At 36.8% G+C, this 27,627-nt stretch overlaps 1 protein-coding gene across 1 annotated transcript in view; it reads right to left on the reverse strand.

Moving 5' to 3' along the window:
* The window catches only part of LOC113571418 (cohesin subunit SA-3), a 47,378-nt gene extending 22,093 nt beyond the window's left edge, over positions 1-25,285 (reverse strand). The window contains exons 1-21 of the mRNA XM_035524216.1: positions 25,254-25,285; positions 23,116-23,221; positions 22,775-22,987; positions 21,657-21,753; positions 20,912-20,988; positions 19,025-19,229; positions 17,855-18,006; positions 17,544-17,741; positions 13,391-13,489; positions 12,462-12,541; positions 12,252-12,359; positions 11,873-11,969; positions 11,484-11,598; positions 10,993-11,096; positions 10,666-10,758; positions 10,451-10,543; positions 9,540-9,740; positions 8,360-8,427; positions 3,074-3,161; positions 2,890-2,976; positions 1,521-1,613 (exon numbers count right to left, since the gene is read on the reverse strand). Coding sequence (XP_035380109.1) covers positions 1,521-1,613; positions 2,890-2,976; positions 3,074-3,161; positions 8,360-8,427; positions 9,540-9,740; positions 10,451-10,543; positions 10,666-10,758; positions 10,993-11,096; positions 11,484-11,598; positions 11,873-11,969; positions 12,252-12,359; positions 12,462-12,541; positions 13,391-13,489; positions 17,544-17,741; positions 17,855-18,006; positions 19,025-19,229; positions 20,912-20,988; positions 21,657-21,753; positions 22,775-22,987; positions 23,116-23,221; positions 25,254-25,285 — 2,406 coding nt within the window. The remainder of the gene's footprint in view (positions 1-1,520; positions 1,614-2,889; positions 2,977-3,073; positions 3,162-8,359; positions 8,428-9,539; positions 9,741-10,450; positions 10,544-10,665; positions 10,759-10,992; positions 11,097-11,483; positions 11,599-11,872; positions 11,970-12,251; positions 12,360-12,461; positions 12,542-13,390; positions 13,490-17,543; positions 17,742-17,854; positions 18,007-19,024; positions 19,230-20,911; positions 20,989-21,656; positions 21,754-22,774; positions 22,988-23,115; positions 23,222-25,253) is intronic.
* Positions 25,286-27,627: the final 2,342 nt, after the last annotated feature.

The following is a 27,627-nucleotide window of genomic DNA, read 5'->3' on the forward strand; positions in this document are numbered from 1 at the left end:
AATATGAGCTTGTTTTCTTTGCATTACTTGTGGTCTGAAATTTCTGTAACTGTTTTGTTATTTTGACCATTAGTCATTTCCATTAAAAAAAACATGCTCCAAAACACATCGTTTTTATCTGGAATTTGGAAGAAATGTTGCCAGTAGTTTATAGAATAAAATAGATAAAATAAAATAAAAACTGCTCAGCCTGGTCAAACACATAACCATCAATTGCTAGAGTAGAGAAACTGATAATTGTGTAGTGGTCTTTTGTTTTTTTCCAGAGCTTTATATATCATGTAACAACAATGTCTACTGTTTCATATTATGCTATATTGTCACGATTAGTCCCTCCTAGCTTCCATGTTCCATGTTTTCCCTGTCTTGTGTATTCTAGTTCCATTCCGCAGTTTCATTTTCTCTGCGCCTCATTTTATTTTCCACACGTGTTCCTCATTTCTAGTCTTGTTAAGTTCACGTACTTAAACCCTGTTGTGTTACCTGTTACCTCTTGGCTGTTGTTTATTCGAATGGTTGTGTTTCTCTGAATCCGTGCATTTGTTTGATGGTTACTGTTGATTGTTAGGTTCATTGTTTACTTGAATGCGTGCGTTTTTGGTTGTTTGTAATGTATCCCCATACTCTCCGTGTTGGCTCCATGACCCTGGGCTGCTACAACAACTCTGATTTTGTATTTGCCCATAATAAATCTCGCTCTTCTCCGCACATGCGTCCACCTCCTTACCGCTCACCGTTACATATTGTTTATTTTGTTATGAAAGTGTCCCATATTTACATTTCCTATTTTATATACCAATGCCAGTATTCATTTTTGTTTGCTGCTACATTTAAAACAGTTCTGCTGTGAAAGAGTATTGCATGTTTGATTTTGTTTTTTTTTTACCATATTCACATTTTAGGCCTATATTTTGCTTGCAACTATAATTGAAGTGTGTTCTATTTACCTTTTGTATATTTTATACATTCAAAATTTTATATTTTTGTATGTGTAATTGAAAATTTGCACAAAGGTTCTAAATAAAAGGACAAAAATAATCAGATTTCAATATTTTATTATATTATATTTTATTTGATTATATTTATATAAGGATGTACATAAGTAAGCACATTTTAGTTGCTGAGTATATAATTCAGTGCAATATAAACAAATGTATTTCCATGTGGTCATTTTATAAACCATTTATTGAACTTACATAAAATATGCTATACCGTGATAAGTACTGTTATCTGTATATGATCATATCAGGATATGAGATTCTGGTCATAGTGCACCTTTATTTAGTTATTTTAAAAATAAGAAATGGTGATATTCTTAGTAAATAATATCTGTGATTTTAATTAGTAAATTCAATTGTGATTTAATTTTCAAATTTATAGTTACATTTATAGCATTTAATGTATTAGATAAATGGCCTAAAATTATAAGGCATTACAGGTTTTGACACGTGAATCCTCCCGTACCAAATATAGGTGAAGGAAAATTAATGAAGTTGAGGAAGAGAATGGGAAAGACATACCTGGTCTCTAACGTGCCTCTGACCCAGAGATATGCAGCTCTGACATAAATGATAGAAGGATCGAACTTCTTTCTGCAGTGTCTTTAGCCCAGCCTGAGGACAGAAGAAAAAGAAGATGCCTACATGAATTCATATGATTTTGTTGGAACAACCATTTTTTAATCAAATGCTGCATAAAAGTAAATATAATCAGATGCAGAGGGAACACCAATGCAAATGCTCTGAATTCCATTTTGGATAAGACAGACTAAACAGAAAGCCTGACTAAGACAACACAAGCACCACTCAGGCCTACTGACCCCGCTCTTTTCTGATATCAAGTCAATTTGTGATGTTCAGGACAATCTAGGACAATCATACAATTATTTTGGTGAGGCTCAGGTAATACTAACACAGAATCTCTGCTGCACAAAAACAATATACTCAAAAAAAGAAGGGCACAGTACAAAATACTATATAACAGATGGTTTCAGGAGCAGCATCACAAAGATGTACATGCATTTTGGCAGTGGAACGTTTATTCCATTGATACAGTGGTGATCATATTTATTAAACAACCAAATGAATAAAAATGTGTCAAGATTCTGTATGTATGTGTGTCAATACATTTATCCTTATGCATATACACAAGCATATATAATTAATAGGGTCCTTTAAAATAAAAATCTCAAGAATGGCAGAATCTACTCTATGTCTCTATACCAATCAACTTAATTATCAGGATCATACAAGTTTTTTGAGCAAACCAAGCTTACCAACAGCAGAAATGATCCCAGACCCTTACAGAATAACAGACTGAGGGGGATTTTTTTTTTTAACTGGCCACAAGTTCACTAGCCACATGTTTACCCATTTGATTGAGAAACCCAGCATTTACACTGAAGTGAAACTGTGCACCTACAGATAACTCATGTACAAAATGTCACATACATGCAGAATGTTGTGTGCTGAAGTCACATGTTCAATCCAGTCTAAGACAAGGACACAAGAGTTCACATATTTGACTGCCAGTGCTGCCCCAAATCTTCATAGTACACTTTCCAGTGCAAATGCTGATTCTCATGTTCTTTGTATTCAAATTAGCTAATTATTGCATATCATCTCCTGATTTACTAGACAGTATCCCAGAAGGGAAGTATCATTAACAACTGTATAGTGTAAAGTGTGATTTTCAAAACTGTCGTCAGGTTACAATGGGAAAGAACTGGACTATGAGTGTTCTACAGTAAATTATCTTTCAGAATCCCAGCCTCCTGATTCCTTACTTTAGCCAAGGAAGAATTTCCTACTGTTAGTGTCACTTAACACTGTTATCTCACTTCTGCAGTTAAAGAAGCTAACAGAAAGGAACAGAGGAGAGATAAGCTACCTTGTCTGCTTGAGCAGCTACATGTGAGATCTTCACTCTCTCCCACAGCAGGTGGAAAGCAAGACACCTCATTGCAGAGACCATTAACTATGAAACAGTTACAAAGATAATAATGAACAGTTAAGAAACATTCACACAGATAACAACAACACACAGGTACAGTTCTGTCTTTTGTCTGTGATACCTCTTGGTCAATCTCCCCAGACTCCACTCCAGTCTTCAGAAGCAAAAAACATGGATCCAACAGCTTCCAGGCAGTTATATCCCTGGCACTAGCACACACACAAAACACACATTCATGAGCTCAAACATTCTGTCCAGAACTGGATCATAACCTCTGCTCTGAGATGTACAATTCGTTCAGATGAGAGATCTCAGTCCTGTAATAATTATTTCCAATTTTGATTTCCTTGCATTGGCTCCAATGCATTCTGGTGGATTATAGAATCCACTATAAAGTGTCTCTGATTTGTTTTTAAAACTTTAACTGGACTTGCACATGCATAGGTTGTGCACATGCTTTTTTGCCCACCACCACCACCCCTCTTTGGAGGTCCTACAGTACTTAATAATTAATAATATGTTTAATGAATCTACATATGTGGCCTTTAATAAGAAGGAGGGCATATATAGAAGACATATCCACAAATAAAAGAAGAACCGGAAAAGGGGAAAAAATATCTGACATTCAACATATATGCTTAAGGCAATACTACTTACAATATTAAATTATGATACTGTACGTGTGTATGCATGATTGTACATGTGTTTGTGTGTGTGTGTGTGTGTGTGTGTGTCATGTGGTGGGAGCATTCATGCAAAGGATAGTTATGTGGAGTGGTTGTTTATGTATGCATTATCAAAAGAACTGTAACCTTTAAGATAAATCTTTGAATATTGGTAGCCTTTTTTTTTGGGGGAGGGGGGTCTTGATGTTGAGTTCAATCTGAGTTTGGGATATTACTTTTGCAGAAAGTTAATGAAGTCATGCTGAACGCAGTTATCAAAACTGAAAGGTGTTCCATTGATATCTATAAGAAAGTTTGTCCAGTGAGTAATGTTAGTATGTTTTTTTTGGTACCATAAGAAGCATTTTGCTGTTTACCTTTGTTAATCTTACAGTTGACATATATCCTAATAGAGTGATGGGGAGAGGGGGATAGGCAGCTTTAATAATGTGGTGAATTGATCAATAAATTGTTGCCAAAAGTGTTTCATGTGCATACAATGCAATATGAGTGTAGTTATCATGTGTGTCTAGTAAACAGTGTTCAGCAGTGTCTAGTGAACAGATTTTGGAATCTATGAATCCCACTTTAAATCATTTTTGTCTAGTGTAGTGTACTCTAAATAATTTTGTATTGAATAAGATGCAAATTAGCACTGTTAGTCATATTAAATGTGTTTTTAAGGATCTGTGACCATAAAATCAGAAGTGGGAGTAACTAAAAGATCATCTGATTTCCTACATGCAATTTATACATCATTGAATTTGATTTTGAAATTAACTTGCAATAAATAAATTAAATTTAAAAATCCTTTAATAAAACTAATATTACATTGTGGATAGGTGTTTATTTGAAGAAGAGATATTAAAGACATCCAAGATTGGGGAGGTATGTTGATATTTTTGATATGTTTATATTTATTGAGAAAATAATTGATTTAAAAGATGTAGATATTCTAGGTACTGGTTACTCCCGATATCATAGATCTGGGATAGACATGAGAACAATATAAAATTATTATCTTTGAAAGATGTGCTTGAAATTGATTTTTTAATAGGTGGGAAGTCAGGCTTATGCCATATGAGTGTATATTTAGTTGGTGTAATTTGTAATTGTGTGTAGTTTCCTCCAAGCTGTCAGAATGCTAGCCATCACTGGAATTGAGAAGCAAGGGTGTTGGGCTAATAAATGGCAAGTTTATCTGAGATTTGGATTTTACTGGTTAAGGTTTGTTCTATTTCTCTCCAAGGTTCACCTAACTGACTAGGCTTTATCAATATAAGAATGCTCTAGAGTTCATTTGCAAAGAGATATTGTTGAAAATTAGGAGCTTCAAGGTCTTGGTGCATTTAAAATTTTTGCAGCGTTAATTTAATTCTTGGCGGTTTGTTTTTCCTGTAAAATTTGGAAATAAAGATTTAAACTAGGTTAAAGGGGGTTGTATGGGAGTAAGTTTATTTTTGGTAATATTAGGGATAATAGAAGGTTAACAATTAAGGTCATCAGGCTTAAAATTAAGTTTATGCCGCTCTGACAGCTGGGTGGAGACTTTAATACCCAAATATGTTGTGCTGAGAACTTTGGGGGATAGCTAAAGTGTGGTCTGGTGTGTTTGATATCTTCATATTAAGTGGAAGGATGATTCATTAGGCCCAATTAATTAATTAAAGGATAATTTTGGAGTATTTTTCTATTGTTTCTATAGTGGGGTTAAGAAGAAAGTAGTTTCTATAGTGGGGTTAAGAAGTAACTGAAGTGGGGTTAAGAAGAAAGATTGTGTTCTAGGTTTGATGTCTAAATACCTTTGATATTTGTATTTTGGTGAAAAACGGCAGCTAACATTTCTATAAAAATTGAGAACATAACTGGAGAGAGTGAGAATCCTTGCCTACTACCTCAACGTAGTGTGAAATTTTGTGATGCGTACATAACATGTTAGTAGTTGCGCATCTTCCTTTAATGAAACTGGTTTAATTAGGGTGTATTAGTGATGAGATGATAGCAAGACATTAGCCTAGAAGCTATTTTGTGTGTCTACATAGATAAGTGATGGTGGTCTGTAACTGGAGGGTAGGGTAGGGTCCTTGTTGGGTTTTAGATAGATTGAGATGGTTGCTATATTTCATTTGAGAGGGTAATTTTATGCTATGTTTTATTTCTTCCACCATTATAAATAAAATTAGGGGTAGTATGGGCAAAAAATGCTCATAAAACTTAGCAGGAAATCCATCAGGGCCAGGTGCTTTATTGGTAGTCATCTGATTAATAGTATTATGAAATTATTTTAAATGTTACTGGTTCGCCTAAAGTGTTTTTTTTTTGTTTTTGTTAGTTTTGGCAGGTTAATATTGTTGAGAAAGAGACTGATATCTTCTTTTACTAAATCATGACCAGATGAGTAGAAGTTTTTAAAAATAATCTCCTCTGGTGTCTGTATGATTTTTCCTGCTGAGTCTTTGATTGATGAGATTTCAGTGTTTTTTTTTTCCTTTATTGCATTTAGTAAGATTTGCTAGACATTTTCCATTTTTATTGTTATATTCAAAGTGTTCATGGCCAAGTCATAACAAGAATGGTTTTTATTTATAATCTCATTTCTTAAAACATTCTGAATTTCAACTGTGGTGCTGTCCACCATCTTATTCTCTAATTCCTTCATTGTGTGTTCTAAACTAGATTCAAGTTCTTTATTTTTCTTGTAAGAGCAGTAGGATATAGTTTTCCTCTTAGTATGCTTTCCTAGTTCCCATAGTAATGTAGCTGAAGTCTCTGGAGAATCATTTATTTCTAGTAAGGATGCCCACTCTCTTTTGAAATAGTTATTAAATTTCTGGTCCTTCAATAGAGATGTGTTAGAACACCATCTTAAGTTTTGTTTAGGTGTATGTTTAAAATTGCAAGTGAGACAGGAGTGAGAGACTGATATTAATGGGGTGATATTTTATGTTTGATATATTATGTATAATCGAGTTGCTAATTAAAAACAAGTACAGGAGTGTGAGTGACTTCTGAGTGGATTGGTGATTAAAAGGAGAATTCTTCGGAAGATGGATTATTAAGACGACAAATATTTGCAATGGTTATAGCAGTGTTGATGTTAATGTTAATTATAATGACTCTGGGTTCATTGTATTGGAGTTGTGTTTAAATTAAATATTTTTATTTAGCAGGATAGATACACCTCTGTTTGGTATTTTGGAATGAAGAGAAAATGTGACTGAACTCTAGTGACTAATTTGTGCTGGGTGGATTCTGAAAGATGGTTCTCTTGTATTATAGATAATCTGCTCTTAATTTAGTGAGATAATGTAGGATCTTAATGTTTGTGTGTGTGCCAGTACCACAAATATTCCAACTTACAAAGTTTTATGATAGCACATCAGTAAGTTACATTTTGCAACATATATCGATAATATGGTGCTGTTGTTTAGAAATATGAATGAGTAAATGCATGTGGAAGTATACACATCATAATATATACTGTATCGTAATGCATGTTGTACTGCAAAAGTAACCAAAAACAAATCATAAAAAAACTAATTATAGCTTATTTCTGAGCATAAAAAGAGGGAGAAGGAAGAGTTTAGGGGCAAAGAAAAAAAAACATTTATTTGGGGGGGGGCCCTCATGAGCGAATGAGCAGGGCCTCATGAGCGAATGAAATAGAATGAAGGTGTGAAAGAGATGTGGGAGAGAAAGAGGGAGAGAGACTTGTGCAGCCAAGAGGTGATAATTTTTTCTTCGTACAACTGGCCATCAACATAAGTTTGTCTACAACTCTGGAATGTTATGGATGTGTTTCAGGCGATAAGTTGAGTTTGTTGATTATGAAATCTTTCAACAGGTTTTCAGGGTCCTCAGGAGTTTGTTCAGGGATCCCAGAGAAAACGATATTATATCATGCTGTATGCTTGTAAATCCAGAAGTTTTTAATTTCTGTTTTCTTTAACAGTTTTGTAGTGAGTTCACTGACAGACTGTAGTATTGTTTGGTCTTCTTTGGTTTGTGATGCAATTTGTTTTTGGCTCCATGCCAGGCATTCACATATGGCCTGGAATTCCTTATGCAGTACTTCTACTAGTGAGATTCTGGTGTCCAGTGCCGAAAGTTTATAGTCAATTAAGTGGACAATGTCACTAACTTCTCAGCAGCCTGTTGAAGGTTGTGGCTCTGCATCATGGGGTAAACTTGGCTGGCATTGTCGTTTACAGATATGTACAATATTTTGTTTACCTTTTTTTAATCTTCCCCTCTGTCTCCATTCATTATTATGTAGTTGTTGTAATGGGTGTAATAATTTCCAAAGGTTTAGTTTGTAAGGAGTGGGTAAACCAGAAAAGAAAACACTTTCCCCTAAAGAATTTTTGTTTTGGTTGGAATCTAGCAGCATCTTACTTCTTGCACAGTCTCATGGGAGAATGATGTGCTTAGCATGTCACCGAGTTATGACTTGAGTAACTTCCATTGCAGCTATGATTGATTAGCTTAAAGCACCTGTTAAACTGTTGAATTGTGAACTGAGAATTGAACATTATTGTCAATGTAGGTTTGTATGTGGAGATGGTGGTGATCTTTCTCTTTTTATTATAAAGCACTTTGGTGCTATATAAATTACATTTTTCTTACTTTTTTGGGGTACTAATTTTGCTGATTTTCCCATTGAAACAAACACAAACCTCATAAAATGCCATTTTTCAACTTTCCCTTCATAGACGTACGTGCACACACACACAAAATTCTACCTGCTGAAGACCGCCAGCCTCTTCATGGAGGTTGCAGCACTGTACACATCATCCTCATCAGCTGCGTTCTGAGACAAACAAAATTAAACAATGTAAGGTTGTGTGTCTGTACTATGTTAAGCACACCTAAAATGTGCACATCAGACTCATCTTGGGGACTATGGCTTAAAAAGATTGTTTTGTTTAATTATTTTTGCTTTTTCATTCATCTTCAAAGTACTTATTAATTTTAAAATATATTTGCAAGATTATACAATTTGTGTATTATTCCTTTTCATTTTAAGATGAAAAGTTCCATAAATGCACTACATTAAGCACACGGTTGGTGAACTGTCAGAATATGCTACTTTCTAGGTGATTGTTTCCTAAAAAGGATCCTATATTACAACCTCTATGTAAGGTGCATTTAGCATGGGCTTCAGGATATGGCACCCAGTCAGCCACAACACAATGACGCCTCCCTTACTTTTTAAAAAATTAGGAAATTTAATAAAAGTGCATTAAAAAATTAATGGAGCAGTGTACAAGATTTAGGGGGATCAAGTAATACAAATCGAATATAGTATACAAAACCAAGTTTTCATTATTTTCATGAACAACCTGTAACTACGTATCATTGTTTCTTAGCTTAGAATGTGCTGTTCATATCTACATAGGGAGTAGGTCCTCTTCCAACAGAGGCCACCATGATTCTAGAGTAGCCCAGAATGGACAAACCAATCACTCGCTCGAGAGAGCGCCTTTTGTTTTTACACTGAATCAGCAACATGAATTTGGTGTGGCTATTCTGAAATGGAAATCGCTGTTGAAGGACAAATGCTTTCAGTGACCCTGAAGCTGCCTGTTTTCTGCTGGACATGGGCATAATTACCAACACAAGTAACTTCAAATCAAATCAGTTAACTTTATCAAAGTATTCCACTGCTAGTTGTACCATGTATGACTATGTATGTGACAAACTGATTTGATTTGATGGCCTCCATTGGATCTGCTATGCTTTTGGAAAGGAAGCAGTGGGGAGTGAGGGAAGGGTATTCAGCTGATTGCAATCTGCTTGATACTACTAAATTTCACACTGCCCCTTAAATTAATAATGTTCTATCCCTACAAGTGCCGATAAAATGTATTGTATAGATTCCTGCAGTGAGAAATGTAACTACAGGTAAGTGCAGATAATTACCTGAAGTAGGTTGGATAAGTGTGCAGTAAATTTCTCCACGGTTGCATCCAAAAACTGGCTAACGGCTCTCTCAGCACGAACGGAGAAGGTGTAACGATCAGAACACAACGCACACAGAACGTGCACACATGCCTCCAACACAGACTCTTCGTGATGCTTTTCCATAATTTCACAAACTTGTGACATCATCATCTCCAAATACTGGGTTAAAGGTGGAAACAGAGACACAGAGAGAGAGAGAGAGAGAGAGAGAGAGAGAGAGAGAGAGAGAGAGAGAGAGAGAGAGAGAGAGAGAGAGACACAGAGACATTTCGCTATTGCATACCCTTCCATCAAAGAATAACCTCTAACATCTTTTTAATTTACTGCTTATACATGAATGCTCCTGGTCCCGGATGACAACAGTGTATTGTAACAAAATATACTTAAACAAATCTGAACCAGTTTTGCATAGCTATCTGAAATGATGCTGCCATATCCATTCCTTCACTGCACTGAATGCAGAAAAAGCTCACTCACTCAAGATCTACCAGTGTAAGAGTCCCGCATCTATACCAAATTGGCTACATGAACAATATGGTTACGGATGGATGTAGTTTAATTACTGCAGAATCTCTTCACAGGGGACACCAGGACATTTCCTTTTCTTGATGCTTTCAGCACTCAAGCACGCATGTGTCACATACTCCCCCTCCGGCATTGTGGTTCCTGTGGCAATGAGCTCCATGTGCATTTTGTTTTTTGATGTTGTTTTATTGTATTCCTGTAGCAATGTTGTCTTGTGGTTTTGTTTCAGTTTTTGTCTCCTTCCCTGATATATGTTATGTTGATCTCTGTACCTTATTAGTTTCAGCTGTATCTTGGTTCCCTTGATTTACCCATGTATTTATACCCTGTGGATCCCAGATTACCTTTTCTAGGCGACCTGTGCTGGAATAGGCCTCAAGCTCAAAATAAAGTGGTGCTCTTAAAAGAGAAGACACCTTTTCAGCATCTGATGAGTACTGACAGAGAGAGAGAACACTTTCACATTAAGATTATACTTTAAATTTACAATGCAGATATACAAATGTCCCTGCGCTTGCTAAGGAAAAGAAAGCAACTGTGTTTATGAAGAGATTTTCACCTTAGCTAGTAACTGGGGCAGCAGGAGTATGAAGTGGTTGGTGATGCGCCTTCTCTCTTGAGCTTGGAGCTTCCTGCCTTTCACACTCAAATTCTGCAATACACAGAACAGCAGCACAGCTCCATATAATGATCAAATTATGACCAAATTAGTTCAGTGGACTCAAGACCCTTAATGACTCAAAGCCAATAGTTCTACTTTCAAAAAATGTATTTTAGAAATATTGTAAATAAATACTAGTGAAAATACTGTATAATGACAAAGGTATTTAGCGCAATGTGAATAAGAACATTCCTGATTTATTCTATGATGCCTGTAATCTCTTACTCTCTTCCCGACTAAATGTGATGTAGGGCCTGTGGCCTCTGCTGCCTGTCTGACAGCTGACATCATGATATCAATAAGCGCACCCTCTTCAGCATCCTCCAGGCCTAACACACACACACACACACACACACACACACACACACACACACACACACACACACACACACACACACACACACACACACACACACACACACACACACACTCAGAAGGAGCCCCACCTAATCCTCCAGACCAGAGGTATTGAAATCACAGTACTCATGATCCAGGTCCTACAGATTTTCCACACTCCCTTTTTTTAGGAGTCAGGTTCGATGATTAAGTAGTCAACCAGTTACATTAATCATTTAATCAAACATAAGGGATTACAAAGTCCTGGACCAGACTTGAATACCACTGCTCTAGATGCAACATATATATTCAAATGTTTGAAACTGTAGACAGAAAGGTCTGTGAAAACATGTTTTAATCTAAATGCACAGAAGACTCACCTTGCCCAGCTCCTTTGTCATACAACAACAGTGACGTCATCGTGTTCCAGTCAGTCAGCTCTGACCCTGCTACATTCCAGAGGCTGTCCACCAGGTAGGCAGCATGCTCGTGATACTGACACACAATGACACTAGATTATCATTGTACACTGCAGTGGATCAATTATCAATATTCTCAACAACACTTTGCAATGGCAATTCTATGAATCAAATTTTCTCCTTCCAATAATTCCAATAATTCAATTTTTCTTAGCTATTTTGCTAGCTAACTGGCAATGCCTACTTTGTGGCCAAATTTACATTTGATTTGAATGTATTTGCTCCGTGAAAAGTTTGTCCCATGCCAAATATAAGGAATGACCTCTGGTTTACAATAATGCTGATATTACCTTGCTTTGAATAAAGAAGCACGTTAGCAGGTTAAGGAATGCTGCGCTGTGTTTTTCATGCTCTCCTTCTGATAAGGGTCCCAGTTCAGTACACAGCCTGTACGCATGCACAAGGTCACACACATGCGCATGCATGCACATGAACAGTAAATCAATGTTGTATGTTTTGTTTTTTTAATCTTCCTAGAAAACTAGTTATCTTCATTTAAGCAAGGAGTAAAATCAAAACATTCAAAACATGTGTTATCTTACAGTAAAATCTTCTTACCATACCTCAAAACAGGTAACACCCTTGTGCTGTTAGTTGGACAGATAGCAACAATTCTGGATCGCTGAATCGGTGGTGAATAATAATAATAATAGCAGCAATGATACTCACACATGGTAAAGAAACTCGCCAGCTGCAGAGGCCAGTCCTCTGTGTGCTGCAAACACCAGAGGATAGACAGAACTACACTCATCTTCTGTCAGACAGTCCTCTACCCTCCTATACACACACACATACACGTCAGAGCAGTCAACATGCCAGGGTCTTCAAAATAGATGGGAAATCATTTATGAAAATTGGCACGTTTGTACACATACTCACTGTTTAATAACCAGCAGCAATTTGACTGCTTCCACAGCCACATCAGGATCTTTATCCATCACCATGTTCAACATCCTCTCCTTCAGAACACAGTGTATGTTAAAACGGTCAGACATACAACAAACAAACAAATCCCAATACATGCACCACCAACCTTGAGTAATCAAGTGATTTTGTGTATTGCACAATGTGAATTGTCATCTGCCATTGCTGTTAAAACAATGTGCACTCTTTATACCATTTACATTTCACTCTACACAATGTGCTGCACTTTAAGGTTCACTTCCTACATACTTCCTAATTCAAATGATAATTTCCCTACACTATTAAAAGAAAGTTTTATGAACAGCTTTATGCACACTAATTATTATAATAATTATTATTATTAATAAGCTTGATTTATATAGCACTTTCTAAACAAGGTATACAAAGGGCCTTACAGAAGGATGGAATAAAAATTAAATCAAATAAATTATAAAGCAAAGATCAACAGAAAAATGAAGAATATACTTAGAATAAATTAATATATTAGAGAAGCAGCTGAAATAAAAAGGACCCACTGGGAATGCTCGGAACACTTTATACACATTAATACACATTAAAGTAATGTGATTAATGTGTATTAACATTAAAAAAACCAAATAAACAAAAAAAAAAAAGCAGTACTTTAGTACTCTTTCTGAAATTATGCAGTTTTATAAAAATGCAATTCTTAACTGATGTAACAATAGCAGGAACATCATTGTTGAGTTACCTGTATATTGCAAAATTCCTTGCCAAACTAAAAAAAAAAAGTCTGGTTTAAAATTATATTAATCATTTTATGTTGCATATTTTTAGGCACCAAGTTATAAATTGTTAATTTTAAAATATACCATACTATCATTGTATATTTATTATTGACCCCAAGTTAACCACTACAAGGTCACCTTAAAGCGGCTGGTAAAGAGCTCCAGGCGGCTGATAAAACTTCTCTCTGCATACAGCTTTTGCAAGGCCAACACACACTGCAGGCGAACACTGGCTTGCTGTGGAAACCAGCAGACACACACATACACAATCTTTCTTTTACTACTCCTAGCCAGTATACTCTTATATTCTTAATTTAAATTGCTGCAATGCAAATATTAAATCATTAACTTGAGCTGTTTTAAATGAACCAAGAATGTTTGTACATAATGCACATGATGGCAGCTTTCTAAATGATATGACATACAGAAATACCACCACAGATTCCTTATATTTCTTGTTTATGCACTTGTCATCATAGGTGAGGCTGTCAGTCACTCATAGAATAAGGCCTGAGCCTTAAACTTGAAAGAACAGGACAACTTATTACAAAAGGACAAGTAATCAAAGCTGCATCATGTTGTTCCACGCTGACTAAAGAAATTGGTTAAAACAGTTTCTTTTTCCACACTGATGGCCTTACTTCACATGTCTGACAACAAATTCTTGTGGAACACTATTAACTCTGAGATTTTTGTATATTTTGTGCATTTCTTATTTAGTGTGCAAAGCAACAGAGAATAGAAAAAGATGAAAAGAGGTGACAGACCAGGATTCCATTGCATTTATCTTAAAAAAAAAAAAAAAAAAAAAAAAAAAAAAAAAAAGTAGCAAAACTGTAGATCAAGGATGTCAAACTCAATTTAGTTAACAAGCCACACCATACTCTGCCCAACATCAACTATTTAAGTAATAATCAGTACATCAAAACTGACTATTAATGAATAACACATCAACTATCTAAATTACCAAAAATGTTTCTAAAAGGTTTCTGAATGCACAAACTGAGCTTGCTCACACATAAAACAGATAAACAGACTACAATGCATAATAATAAAAAACATTTTTCTAATTGTTCTTTTTCTAAGAGACATGCTTACAACATCAAATTCTTTGATAGTAGATGTTTAAGTAGATGTCAGAAGCCTATAACATGGTGCGGAGTGTATTACTCTACTTTTCCCCCCAGTGCAGTGTTTCCCCAATCGATGGCAGTAGTTATAATGGATTGCAAAGCTGGCTGTATATACTTTAAACAATGTCTGAAAGAATGGAAACCAACACCACCAAACAGGTGACTCCTTCTGCCATCCAACAGGCATTCAGAGGTAATAGAGCAGCACTGAAGACATCATACCAAATTAATCTACCCCTACCTCTACAAGCCCCTAACCCTACCACCACCCCTAGGTAAAGAAGTCCCATGCCATTGGAGAGCATCTAATAACTGGAGAGCAGTGGCAATGATTTTCTGTGGTCAACTACAAAAAACTGCAAGGGGAGAGGAAATTTTCAGGCAGGTTGACACAAACCAGAATCAACCAATTTTTTGGAGCAAAGGGAATGACTGGGATTAAGTCTGGTTTTACAGCTCATGTTCACAGAATGGCCCCCATGTGAAACACACCAATTATACATCATACACGAGACAGTAGACAGCAAAGCAGTACTATATGTCCTAGGAGAGGTTTTTGATGTAGTTGTCAAGAGTAGTGAATTTGACTAAATGAATTTGAGTACATTTGACTTATCTTGTGGACATCTTCAACAAGCTAAACAAAAAGAACACAAGGCATCAAGGGAAGGAGAACAGCATTCTGGAGCTGGAAAATAGATTCAGGGATTCACAGTACGTCTTGGTGTGTGGAAGCCCCTACTGCTTACAGGAGCAGTGTCAATGTTTCCTGTCCTCTCTGTCTACCTCCAGAAGATAGGCATATGTGATTCTGGAGAAGACAGGCATTCCCATGTGATTCAGGCCATAGCTGAGCACCTGGACAACCTGTGAGAATTTTTCTGAAGCAGTCAAGAGTTTTCCTCCTTGGCTGGTAAAGTTGTAGATGTGTTCATTCATTTTGGTACAGCATACCTCCGTGAATCTTTTTTTTTTTGTACTCTGGTATATTAGAAAAACTAATACAGAAACAGATTAAATGCTGACCTTGAGCTCAGGGTTGCACCCAGCAAAAACTGCACCCAGACCTGCTGCCAAAACCTTTAAACAACCACATGCCTCTCATTAAAACTCATTAAAGATTAGTCTTAATTTTGAGAGATAAATAAGATATTATATTCTTCTAATATTGTCAGGCTAGTAAAACAATAAAATGTGGATTAGCAATCCCCTTTGAAAATGAAGCTCATCCGATATTGTGCAGGGAATGAGGGGGGCAAACAGACAAAATAGATTTTAAGGTCAATGTTTTTTTGCAAATTCTGTTTTTAAGGCTTTTATAAATGCAGTATGGTATACACAATGGTGTGAAAATGTGTTTGCCCCCTGCCAGATATCTTTTTTTTTTTTGCATGCTTGTCATGTTTCAGATCATGAAACAAAATAAAATATTAGACAAAGATAACAAGTAAACACAAAATGCAGTTTTTAAATTTTGTATTATTAAGGGAAAAAATAAATAAATCAAAACCTACATCGCCCTGTGTGAAAAACTGATTGCCCCCTAAACCTAATAACTGTTTGGGCCACCCTTAGCAGCAACAACTGCAAATCAAGCGTTTGCGATAACTGGCAATGAGTCTTTTACAGCTCTGTGGAGGAATTTTGGTGCACTCATCTTTGCAGAATTGTTGGAATTCAGCCACATTGGAGGGTTTTCGAGCATGAACCGACTTTTTAAGGTCATGCCACAGCATCTCAATCGGATTCAGGCCAAGACCTTGACTAGGCCACTCCAATGTCTTCATTTTGTTTTTCTTAAGATATTCAGAGGTGGATGTGCTGGTGTGTTTTGGATCATTGTCCTGCTGCAGAACCCAAGTGCGCTTCAGCTTGAGGTCACGAACAGATGGCCGGAAATTCTCCTTCAGGATTTTTTGGTAGACAGCAGAATTCATGGTTCCGTTTACCACAGCAAGTCTTCCAGGTCCTGAAGCAGCAAAACAGCCCCAGATCATCATCATCATACTACCACCACATTTTACTGTTGGTATGATGTTCCTTTTCTGAAATGCAGTGTTACTTTTACGCCAGATGTAATGGGACATACACCTTCCAAAAAGTTCATCTTTTGTCTCGTCAGTCCACAAAATATTTTCCAAATGTCTTGGGGCTCATCAAGATATTTTCTGGCAAAACTGAGACGAGCCTTTATGTTTTTGCTCAGCAGTGGTTTTCATCTCGGAGCTCTGCCATGCAGGCCATATTTGCCCAGTCTCTTTCTTACAGTGGAGTCATGAACAATGACCTTAACTGAGGCAAGTGAGGCCTGCAGTTCTTTGGATGTTGTTATGGGGTCTTTTGTGACCTCTTGGATGAGTCGTCGCTGCGCTCTTGGGGTAATTTTGGTCAGCCGGCCACTCTTGGGAAGGTTCACCACTGTTCCATGTTTTCACCATTTATGCATAATGGCGCTCACTGTGGTTCGCTGGAGTCCCAAAGCTTTAGAAATGGCTTTATAACCTTTTCCAGACTGATAGATCTCAATTACTTTGTATCTCATTTGTGCCTGAATTTCTTTGGATCGCAGCATGATGTCTAGCTTTTGAGGATGTTTTGGTCTACTCAACTTTGTCAGGCAGGTCCTATTTAAGTGATTTCTTGATTGAGAGCAGGTGTGGCAGTAATCAGGCCTGGGTGTGGCTAGAGAAATTGAATTCAGCTATCCAAAGATGTGATGTGACAGTTAATTTATGTTTTAATTTGGGGGGGGGGGGGGGGGGGGGGCAATCACTTTTTCACACAGGGCCAAGTAGGTTTGGAATTATGTCCCCCCTTAATAATAAACACTGCATTTTGTGTTTACTTGTGTTATCTTTGTCTAACATTTTAATTTGTTTGATGATCTGAAACATTTAAAGTCTGACAAGCATGCAAAAAACAAAAACAAAAAAAAAAGATATCAGGAAGGGGGCAAACACTTTCACACCACTGTAAACATTATTAATTATGTACAGGTGGTAAAAGCAGGGCTTTATTACATCTTGACTCATTTATAAGCTTAAGTCTTTGGGGATTGCACTAAAGAAGACCAATGTTACAGGACTAAATCACTTAATGCTTTAAGGTACACTCAGTAGGTATGTGTCTGAGAGAAAGACAGAATGTGTGCAAAAAACCTTGTCATTCAGCATCCAGCCCATGTATTTGAGATGCCCATCATTAAGGAAGGAGGTGGGGTTTTCTCTGAGCCATACACCCATCTCCTTCATACAGATGACACGGATCTCTGGAACTCTGTCTCTATAGCGATGCACAAACACGCCCTTAAAGATGCCATTCATCAGAGAACGCAATTCCTCCTGATGTTCCAGCAGCTGTACATGTACAAATTAAGCACAAATACCACACATCTGGCTTTTACAGCATGCAATATAACAAAGAATCCCTTTTTTATGGAAGAACATTTGGTGTGTAAGTGTTATATAACCTCATTGTATGAATTCTGCAGCTCCTCCAGTTTCTCGGTGGCTATTTGCTTGACACCCTTGTTTTTCTCCAGCTGACAGCGTCTCTGCGTCATTTCTCCCTGTGTATACACTACTGCAGCCACTTCAACTATAGCGGACATCAAATGCATTGCTGCACACAAAGACGTATACGTATTCATTATACTCAACTTGGCCAGGTCATTATAAATAGTAATATAGGGCTGGTGGTGCACTTAAAACATCTCACAGACCTAATTTTATTGGTATTTAATTTTACTTTTCACACAAGTGTCAACAGTACAAGTCTTGGAACTCTCGGAAGAAAGCACAGAATTTGACTGGTGGTCCTCAGTTTCTAAAGGCCAGCTATCTTGTAAAGCTGCACAGAGAAACATTTTACATCACTTTCTACTTTGCAACAGTTAGATGAAGCCACAAGTAACAATAAATCACAAATGGGAAGTCCCTCGCATCTCTTGTTTATGCAGTTCCACAACAAGGAGGTAGTGAATAATATAAAAGGACCATAGCATTAATCTTATGAGAATAAGATAATTATAACTTTGCCTGGCTGCAGTGGTGGAGAAACTTTACAGGTTTCCATTACAGGTAATAAATATGCCAATTGGAATGTTAATAGTAGCATGTTTGCCAGGTGAGTGCACATGTAACACACCATAAAGAAAAAAGTTTAATAAAATAAATGAAGCCATTTCAAATGTGTAATCAAACAGCTGCCTCCTTTTCCCTACAAAGCTGCCTGCATTCAGCTAACTATGGTTTATCAACAAAAATTGTATGAATTGAATTTTGTCTCTCACCCATGCTTTAATCTGAATAGTTTTCGTTGCAGAAACTGTATGACAGCAAGGTTAATGTATTAGTGACAAGACAATGCCTATCTTTTAATAGTGAGTAATGAAGCAGTGGTCCAGAATGTTCTCTTCCTTCATTTGTACAATGACGTTATTGGTACTTGTTTGTCTATAGAGCTTAAACTCAAGGAGGTATAGTGTGTTGTCTGAGGACAAGTAGTACTTCCATTTATTGCAGTGTACAGAAACTGGAGAGGAAGAGAAATGGTAGAGAGGTATGAAATCGCCTAAGACCCACCGGTACACATCGGTCGTTCAACCGATTCTGTAATAGATTTTAGGGGGTGCACTCACCAATAAGTGTGCTGGTATGTCTGAAAGATCGGACCTGTGAATCAGCAAGGCCTGTGAGGAATGCAAGTAGTGACGAAAACAGAAACTCGTCATACAGCAAGCTGTTCTGGCAACGCTGCACTAGCTGAGATGGAAACTCGCACAGCGCCTCACGGAAACGCCGTCCCTGGGTGCCACTCGCTACAAGAGGGTAACTGACTGAGTCCTGCAGGGAAGAGAGTGCAATCCTTCCTGTCTAATTTTATAGCAGTAACATGAAACACTTAACATAAAAGCATTAGTAGTAGTAACAAAGTAGTAACAAATACAGAAGCTTAAAAATGCCTGTTTAACTGAAAACAGTATTTTGACTTGAGATCTTCAAAGTAAACTTACATATACTTGATTACCAACAGTGTACACCCTCTGCAACATTTTTCCCCAGGTACATTAAAGGCAGAAAGTTTCCATAACCTTTAAAATTTCCATTTTGGTATGCTTCACTCATCTTTTTCTCATCAGTCTAATCACAATACTCCAACGACCATGGCTTCTTCCTTTGAGACAGGCAACCAATCTTCAAAGTGATTACTCAGTTTGGCCACATCCAAGAACATTGTTGGTGATTCTCATGTTCTTCCATTTAAGAATGATGGCGGTTGCTGTGTTCTTGGACACTTTAATATGCTACAGAAATATTCATGGATCTTTCTCCAGTTGTGCCTTGACTAAATTCTGTCTTGCAGCTCTTAGGTCAATTGCGTTGATCAAATGGCTTACTTTTCATCCTGACACACACAAAAACTGAGACCAAATATTGACAGGTGCACTCGTTTTTTGATTACGTCCAATCAATTTGATTTTCAATTAGGCACAGGTATGAAGTTGTAGAACCATTTCAAGGAAAACTGATTGAAGTATGATGCACCAAAGCTTTATTATAACAAAGGGTATGAATACATATATAAATGTGATATTTCAGTTTTTATTATTAAGGCAAGACACTACAGCTGAATATGGTAAAAAAATTTAACCAATAGATATCACCATGATAAATTTAAATATATTTGAAAAACAAGCTTTTTTTTGTTTTATATTACATTGGATATGTGGAATATTGTGTGTGGATTGATGAGGGGAAAAAAAAAACAGAATGCACTTAACAATGAGTCAAACACCAAAAAGTGGAAAAGTCCAAAACAGGTCCTTGAAAGGGGCCCTAGATATTGTATGTAAATAATGATGTCTTTGACAACATTCCAAGAACTAAAGATGCTTAAAAAGCAAAGGTGTGCTTCTTGTTATTTCTTACATGTCAAACATTTTATGTTGGCCAGCCATAGATGCGTTTTGGCAACATTAGTGACATCAATATAACTTATTACTTAAGTTATTACTTACTGTATCCAAACTGCATCAAAACCTTCTATCTTTCTAATGCCATTAAATTCAATAAACACTTGGTTTGATTGATTTCAAGTAATAGTTTGTAGTTTTTTTAGTTGAATGCCGGACATCTAAAATCAACTGTAAAGCAGCATTTATAAAGGTTCCTGTTGTCCAAGTGCTGAATTCTCAGTAACATAAATAGAAATGTCCATTATTGGACTCTATTTAACTGGCAACAAATTTCCACAAGCACTCCATGCTGGCAAATTTTGTGTCTCTATTTGCTTTGTCAAGAGCAGTCTTGGGCTAGAATTCGAATAGTAATCAAAAAGTTGCCAGTTCAAGCCCCAAGCTGCCACTGTTGGGTCCCCAAGAAAAGCTCTTAACTCTCAATTGTTCAAGTTGTGTTCAGTCCAAATTGTAAGACGCTTTGGATTTTTAAAAAATAATACATTAATATTTTAGGATATCTATGCCCCATTAACTCAAACCCTCATCCATAATCCTTTACATGCTTACCTCATTAAATTCTTTAGTAAGGTGACTGATGATGTCAGCATTTTGCATACTGTTGAACATTTCCCTGGTCACTACACCTAAAACAAAAGGTCAATTTCAACACTATTCAGCATTTAGAAAATTGTAGTCAGACTATTCTTTCTATAGGTAGGTTTTCTTCACCAATTCCTTTTAGTAAATGGGATCAAATGACAAGACTGACAATGATTTATTAGTCATTTTGATTCCTAAAAAGATTTTTATTTCAATTCAATGTGCCCACTAATTATCCAAGCAATCTAATATTTTTAAAGCAGATGTTTCTGGTGACATTTTGAATGGTCCATTTTAGATTAAATAAACACCTAACAGACTATCAGCAACATATCAGCAAAATAGCAGAAATGAAGCATCTGAATGCATTCAGTAGATAGAGACTTAATTACTGTGTAAATAAACCTGGGAAGATGAAAATGTGACTGCAAAGATTTGGGCAATGAAAACAGTTTGGGAAAACAACTGCGATGGTTGAAGATGAAGCAACAGTGTTTCAGTAAGGCATCATTAAGTACTAAGTATTTTCTATAACTTTGACATTTCTATGTGGAATCTTCTGCTGCACGATCCTTATAACTTAGATGAACTTCTTGATTCTTTCATTGAAGTGTCACTAAAGCTCAGATATGTGTCCCTTTCCTGCATGGCCTACATGAGCCCAGGCCAGGGGTGGAATTCATAAACTTGGTAACCCCTTTAAAAGACCCACCTTTGCAGCCACAGCACTGAACCACAAAATTAATGAGTTCAAGAAGTCCCTCCTCACGATCTTGCTTATAGCCTTCAAGCCAATCATCAACCACTGTCTGGAACAACACATTAAAAACACATTACTGAAACAACTGTTTCAGGAAAAAAAAAAAAAAAACATCTTAGAACAGAGCAAAACATCTAAATTGATTCATTTTTTTCTGACCTGCTCAACTGTGACATACTCCCTGGCCATGGACTGCGACTGAACTGGACATCTGATTACGTGTCACTGATGCAGCTGCACACCTTTTTAACCAATTCTCAGTAAATCACTTTGCACAGAGCAGAACAATAAAAATAAATAAATAAATTATATCCTTGAGCCCTATCCTTGGCCTCCAATCTTAAACTCCTAGACTTGTAAGAATAAAAAAAGCCCTGCTAAATCCAGTTACGTTTGTCTATAGACAATAAAAAGAACTGATTTCATACTTTTCTCAAAATTATTTTATTACCTGCCCTTGTTCCCTAAAGTGTGTAGATATGGCCTTGACTGAGCCTCACCATTATTGTTTACCATATTTTCATATCTTAGAAAAAACAACCATGCTTCAATGCTATCATCTACAGTTAACAGTACAATTTTTTTTTTTATTCTAACCCTTAAGTGGATGAGTCCAAGTAAATGCTAAAATATTCATGTCAACATTTACATAATACATAAAACCTTTGCATTCATTTCAAATAAAGTGCCAGACTTCAATCTTGCTTCCAGTTAATTCCAGTATATTCTAAGAGATGTTAAATTTTCATGTTCAAAAATGTTAAATTATCCTTTTCAAAATGCACTCTTCGCAACAAATATGCAAATCAAAAACCTTCAAGTGAAATTAAAAATAAGGTTTTATTGTATTAACTCTCTTTTGAAAATTCAGAAACTGAGCAATACACCATAGTTAAGGCTGATGTTGACTGTAACATCTTATGTGATGGTTAATAAATAGGTGATAAACAACTAATATGTATGGATTCCATTTGTCAAATTGGTCACTAGCATCAAATCATGAGTGTTACGAGTAGAAGACAACAGATGGCTTTAAATATTTGATTTGTCCCCTCTATACTTTTACTCACCACAAATGCACTCTGGCCGGACTGCACAGCCTCATACATGTGCACTGCATTAGACTGCTTCTTTCCTCTTTCACTCTTCTGTCTTTTAGACAATTCAGGCAATTGGGGAAGAGTGCTGTTTGCTGTAATAGGGGATCCAGGTGTGTCTGGCTGGGAAGGACTGGAGCTGGTGGGAGGATGAACCTTTGTCCTGTGTTGTCGTTTTTTGGGAAACTGAGGTAAGGGAGGTGCCAAAGACAGCACTGTGCTTAGTCACTGTGGTCTCTCATTAAGACCTTAAATCTTGTAGCCTGTGGTAAATCTATGTTATGATTGTGTTTCAACAGTGGGGAAACACCCACCGCTGTTCCCAGAGCTACGGCCGGTTTTCTCTTTGTGGCCTTTACGTTGATAGTGAAATCACTGTGTGGCTCTGACACATCATCCATTTCAGACAGGTTGCTGTTACTTTTACACACACACACACACACACACACACACACACACACACACACACACACACACACACACACCTAGTGTAAGATACTGCAAGCTAATCTGTTTTGACATTACAATAAAGCAGGAAAGTCAATGGGAGTCATTTTTACCTTGATTCTTGTTTGTATGCACAGGTCCCACACTTAACTTCTAACCAAAGTTACAGGCATAGATATAATTCATAAAAGATTCTCATGATTCTTTTGACCACATCATTAATATATACAGTTGGTTGCATGTGTGAGGATATCCCCTCACATACTTCTCTAGTACTGACACTGAAGTTATGAGAGCCAATGAGAACCTCCTGTATAGTCTTTGCCCATGCTTAGAACAGTTTTCATTCATGTTTATAGTCTAACTAAACTAAATAGGACACAAAAGTTAATATATGCGCAGTATATCAATGTAATTATGAATGTATTCTTTTTTCCCCCTTTCTATCCAATCAAGTTTGTTATTTTTTACTGTTTGTTTGCCATAACAGGGCTCTACACTTGCATTATTTTGTTGTGAAAAATTGATTGGCACATTGGATTAAAGAGATCTCATCTTCGGGTACAACATGTACAACATTACATTTATTTTTTTGTCACTTCTAAGTCTCATATTGCTTATTTTTCAGATACACACTAAGCTTAATGTGAAAATATTCACACTAGAGCCCCGCATGAAGTGCTGTCACCAGCCCACTAAAGCCCACTCTGAGGTACCGCACCATCTACCAAAGGAGTCACTCATTTTCTGTCATGTGGGAGTTTACCTCATCACTAGCAATAAGAACAGTTATATTTCAAAATGATGCTACTTCATACTACTCAAAAGTATTACACAAAGTAGCACATAATACATTGAAGCCTATTTAGAACTATCTGACGAATAATTTATGGCATTTGACAGACGCACTTATCCAGAGCGACTTACAAAAGTACTTTGTCATTTACTCATATAAATGTACCTTAGCCAATACAATAGGTTCAAGATACCATTGAACAAGAATGATGTTGAAATACAGGGATCATTGCTGATGCCTAGAAGTGAAAAATACATAAGCTCTAAAAATAATAAATGCAATAAACAATACCCTACAATAAGTACTAGAGTTTCAGTTACTCAAGATAGGTGCAGGAGCAGTGGTTATTTAAATATTCCACAAATAGATGGGTTTTCACTCTTCATTTGAAGACTGCAAGGGACAGCCAGCGGAAGTTCATTGCACCATCTGGGAGATGGATGCTTGTCTTCCATGAAACTTGAAGTATAGTATTTCAAGCCAAGCCGTACTTGAGGTTTGAAGTACACCAGGGGCAGAATGGGCTTTGACCACGGACATCATGTACAGAGGGGCTGCCATATTTGGCTTTGTAGGCAAGCATCAAGGTTTTAAATCTGATGCGGGTAGCTACTGGAAGCTAATGAAGGGAACGCAGCAGCGGAGAGACATCACATCGCAACAGTGGAATCAAAATGATTAAATGGGTGGTTTTCTCAATAGGACAAGTGAATATTCATGGAACATTCTGAATATTGTGAGTTATTAGCATAAAACCTACAAACGGAGTATTGGTAAATTCTAATTTATTTCCATAATTTATTCCAATTTTCTTAAATTGAGGTTACAATACACATGTATTTCATCAGCATGAATTAATTTTCACTTAGATTCCTCTACCCAAAAGCAATGTAAGTTTTATCATCTCTTTTAGCTAATACTGGACTCCTGTTTCTCTGGATTTTGACATTTGTTTAAGCTTCCAGGTGAGTAAAAGCGGTGAACTGAAGTTGAGATTTTCAAAAATGCTCACTGCAAAATGTTTCCAGAGAAACAGGATGCATTGAATAAAGATTCCTCAATAGCTGTGCAGTCCTTCATTACAATTTTTAATATCTCTTTATCTATAAATAATACAGAGAGAGAGAGAGAGAGAGAGAGAGAGAGAGAGAGAGAGAGAGAGAGAGAGAGAGAGAGAGAGAGAGCATATCTTAGCTAACCTATACTTACCTCTCCAGCTCAGACTCCTCTCCTAGATTCATGACGTTCCTGTTGATCAGGCTGAAGGGGCAATGAGAAAATTAATTAGCTGGATGGGTATAACTCGCTCTCTCCCATTTAAACCAATATCTTAACAAAGAGCTAACTGTAACTAGCTAGCTAACTACTTAGCTAGCTTAGTAAGCTAACCCCCATGATGCCCAGCAGGCTAGACTGCATTTGCCGTTCGAACAAGGTTTGCAGCTAGCTGGCTAATAAGCGTTACAAAGATTCTCAAGTGTTCTCAAACTTTGCTGCCAATGTAGGATAACTGGTGTTAGCTACTGTGTTAGCTAGCTACCTAGCTAGTTTAACAAAGGAATTATAGCTAGTTGGAGAACCTAGCGTTGTCTAGCTAGCTGTTAAGCCATATTATGTTTTGATGATAGTTGTTAGCTAGCTAGCTAGCTGGTTTTTTTTTTTTATTGTCGACTGACTTTTACCTCATAAAGCTAACAGTTTATTAGTCAGACAGACGTAAACATGCAAGTTAAGGTTAGATAACTAAGTTAAAGACGCCTTACACTCACATAAACAGAAAAACTATCTGCATTACTAGCAAAATATTTAATCATTTACCTTACAGTTTTTTGGTGAGCTAACGTGAGCCCCGTAACTGCCTTTGGCGGTACAGGAGGTCAAAGATCTTAGGTACAGCCAATCGTGTCTACATTTATAGTTCGCTGCTGGAAGGGTAAAATTTTAAGCGCGAACAATAACCGTTCAGAAATTATCGGTTCTGATTGGCCAATATACAAAGACGAGTGAAATGAGATTGGTTGAAACAGTATGCAAGTAGGGAAAGGATACCTATCAGAAAGTTCAATTTACCAAGATACAGGCCAGAGCAAACCGAGCAAACGGACTAACATTCTAGTTAACTCCTTAGGATTTACTCTGATTTCACGGATACATCGCAGCCTCCCTCCCCCCATCCAAAATATGTTTAGGTTAGTTCCTACAAAATAATATGTGAAGTAACCTGCTCTGTATTTATTTATTTATTTTTTGGAATACCGGCCAAATCTGCAGCGAGAACAGTTTCTAAAAGCTTTCCTTAGAAGATCAAATTATGGTTGCGACTCATGGAGTGCTTTTTTTTTTTAATATGTCGGAAAAAAATTATTTTCATGTTATGATTCAAACTGACAAACACTTTAAAAACTCAAACAGGTTAAAATATGAAAATGTTCATATGAGAGCATATAGCATAATTACCCTATATAAAAACATTTTACTAAAAACATGTTCTCAAAAACTAACAGTTGAATAACAATGTCAGTATAATTAATATATTTCCACATTCTTCAAGAGGCTATTAATTTTCTTGGATTTTGAAATTTTCAGTCACACCTCTTCTGTCAAAATAATCCTGTCACTTTTTGATTGCTTTCCACATGATGAACACAATGTCAGTTTTTGTTTTGTTCTTTGTTTTAATAGTCTCATTGAGGGGGCAGGCCTTGCACCTTTTGCACTTCTTGCCGTTACTTGTACCAACTGCATGCTTTGCTTGTTGACTGGCCGCAGGTTTGAATTCGCTAGCTTGAACTTTCTGGACAATGTTTGCAGCTGCCAGTTTCTTGTTTCCCCTCTGGATCTAGGTAATGGAAAATTGAAAATCTTTATTTCCATTGCTGACTGATTTCTGACCATAGTATATGTAGTAGAAATTCACTGAAAGTCAACAAGCAGTCATGCACTGGCAGCTACATGTCGCTGTGTCTTTGTACAAGTTAACTCCTTTGGTGGAATTATAGTCCAGAATGATTTGTGCCTTGATGTCCCCTTTTACACATATAGATGCATCTTTCTGCATTGTGCTAATTGCAAGAACATGCTTATTTTTCTTTGGGTAATATGAAACTATGGTTGCATTTTCTGTGTAAGCAGACTTGGGGAATGCAGTGTTCTTCCCTACATGTTTACAAGCTCACTGGGAAATACTGTCTCATTTTTTTATTGTTCCTAAAATGGTCAGCTGTCTCTTCTGCAGTTCAAAACCAAGACCCATCATGTTTTGACCTCGTAGCCCTTTGTTCATATCCGGTGACGCACGCATCCCCTGCTTCTTCTCGGGTGTTCCCCCCACTTGGCTTCACAATGGAAACTTGTATGTTCCATGCATAGCTGGACTTGGCATCATAGGCAGTGGATATTTTGATAACACATTAGACTTGTTTGGCATGTAATGTCAGAAAGGACATCGACATCTGAATAGAACAAGATGTTTAACTACTGTAAAATGAGGACCAGGATTGTACAGAAGAGGTAGAATTTTTACCGCTTTGTCTCACACCTTCCTGATTGCAGCTAACTTGTCTCTTTCATGTTGGTTATCAAA

Source organism: Electrophorus electricus, chromosome 1 (genome assembly GCF_013358815.1).
Source record: "Electrophorus electricus isolate fEleEle1 chromosome 1, fEleEle1.pri, whole genome shotgun sequence".
In the NCBI taxonomy this organism is placed as follows: Eukaryota; Metazoa; Chordata; class Actinopteri; order Gymnotiformes; family Gymnotidae; genus Electrophorus; species Electrophorus electricus.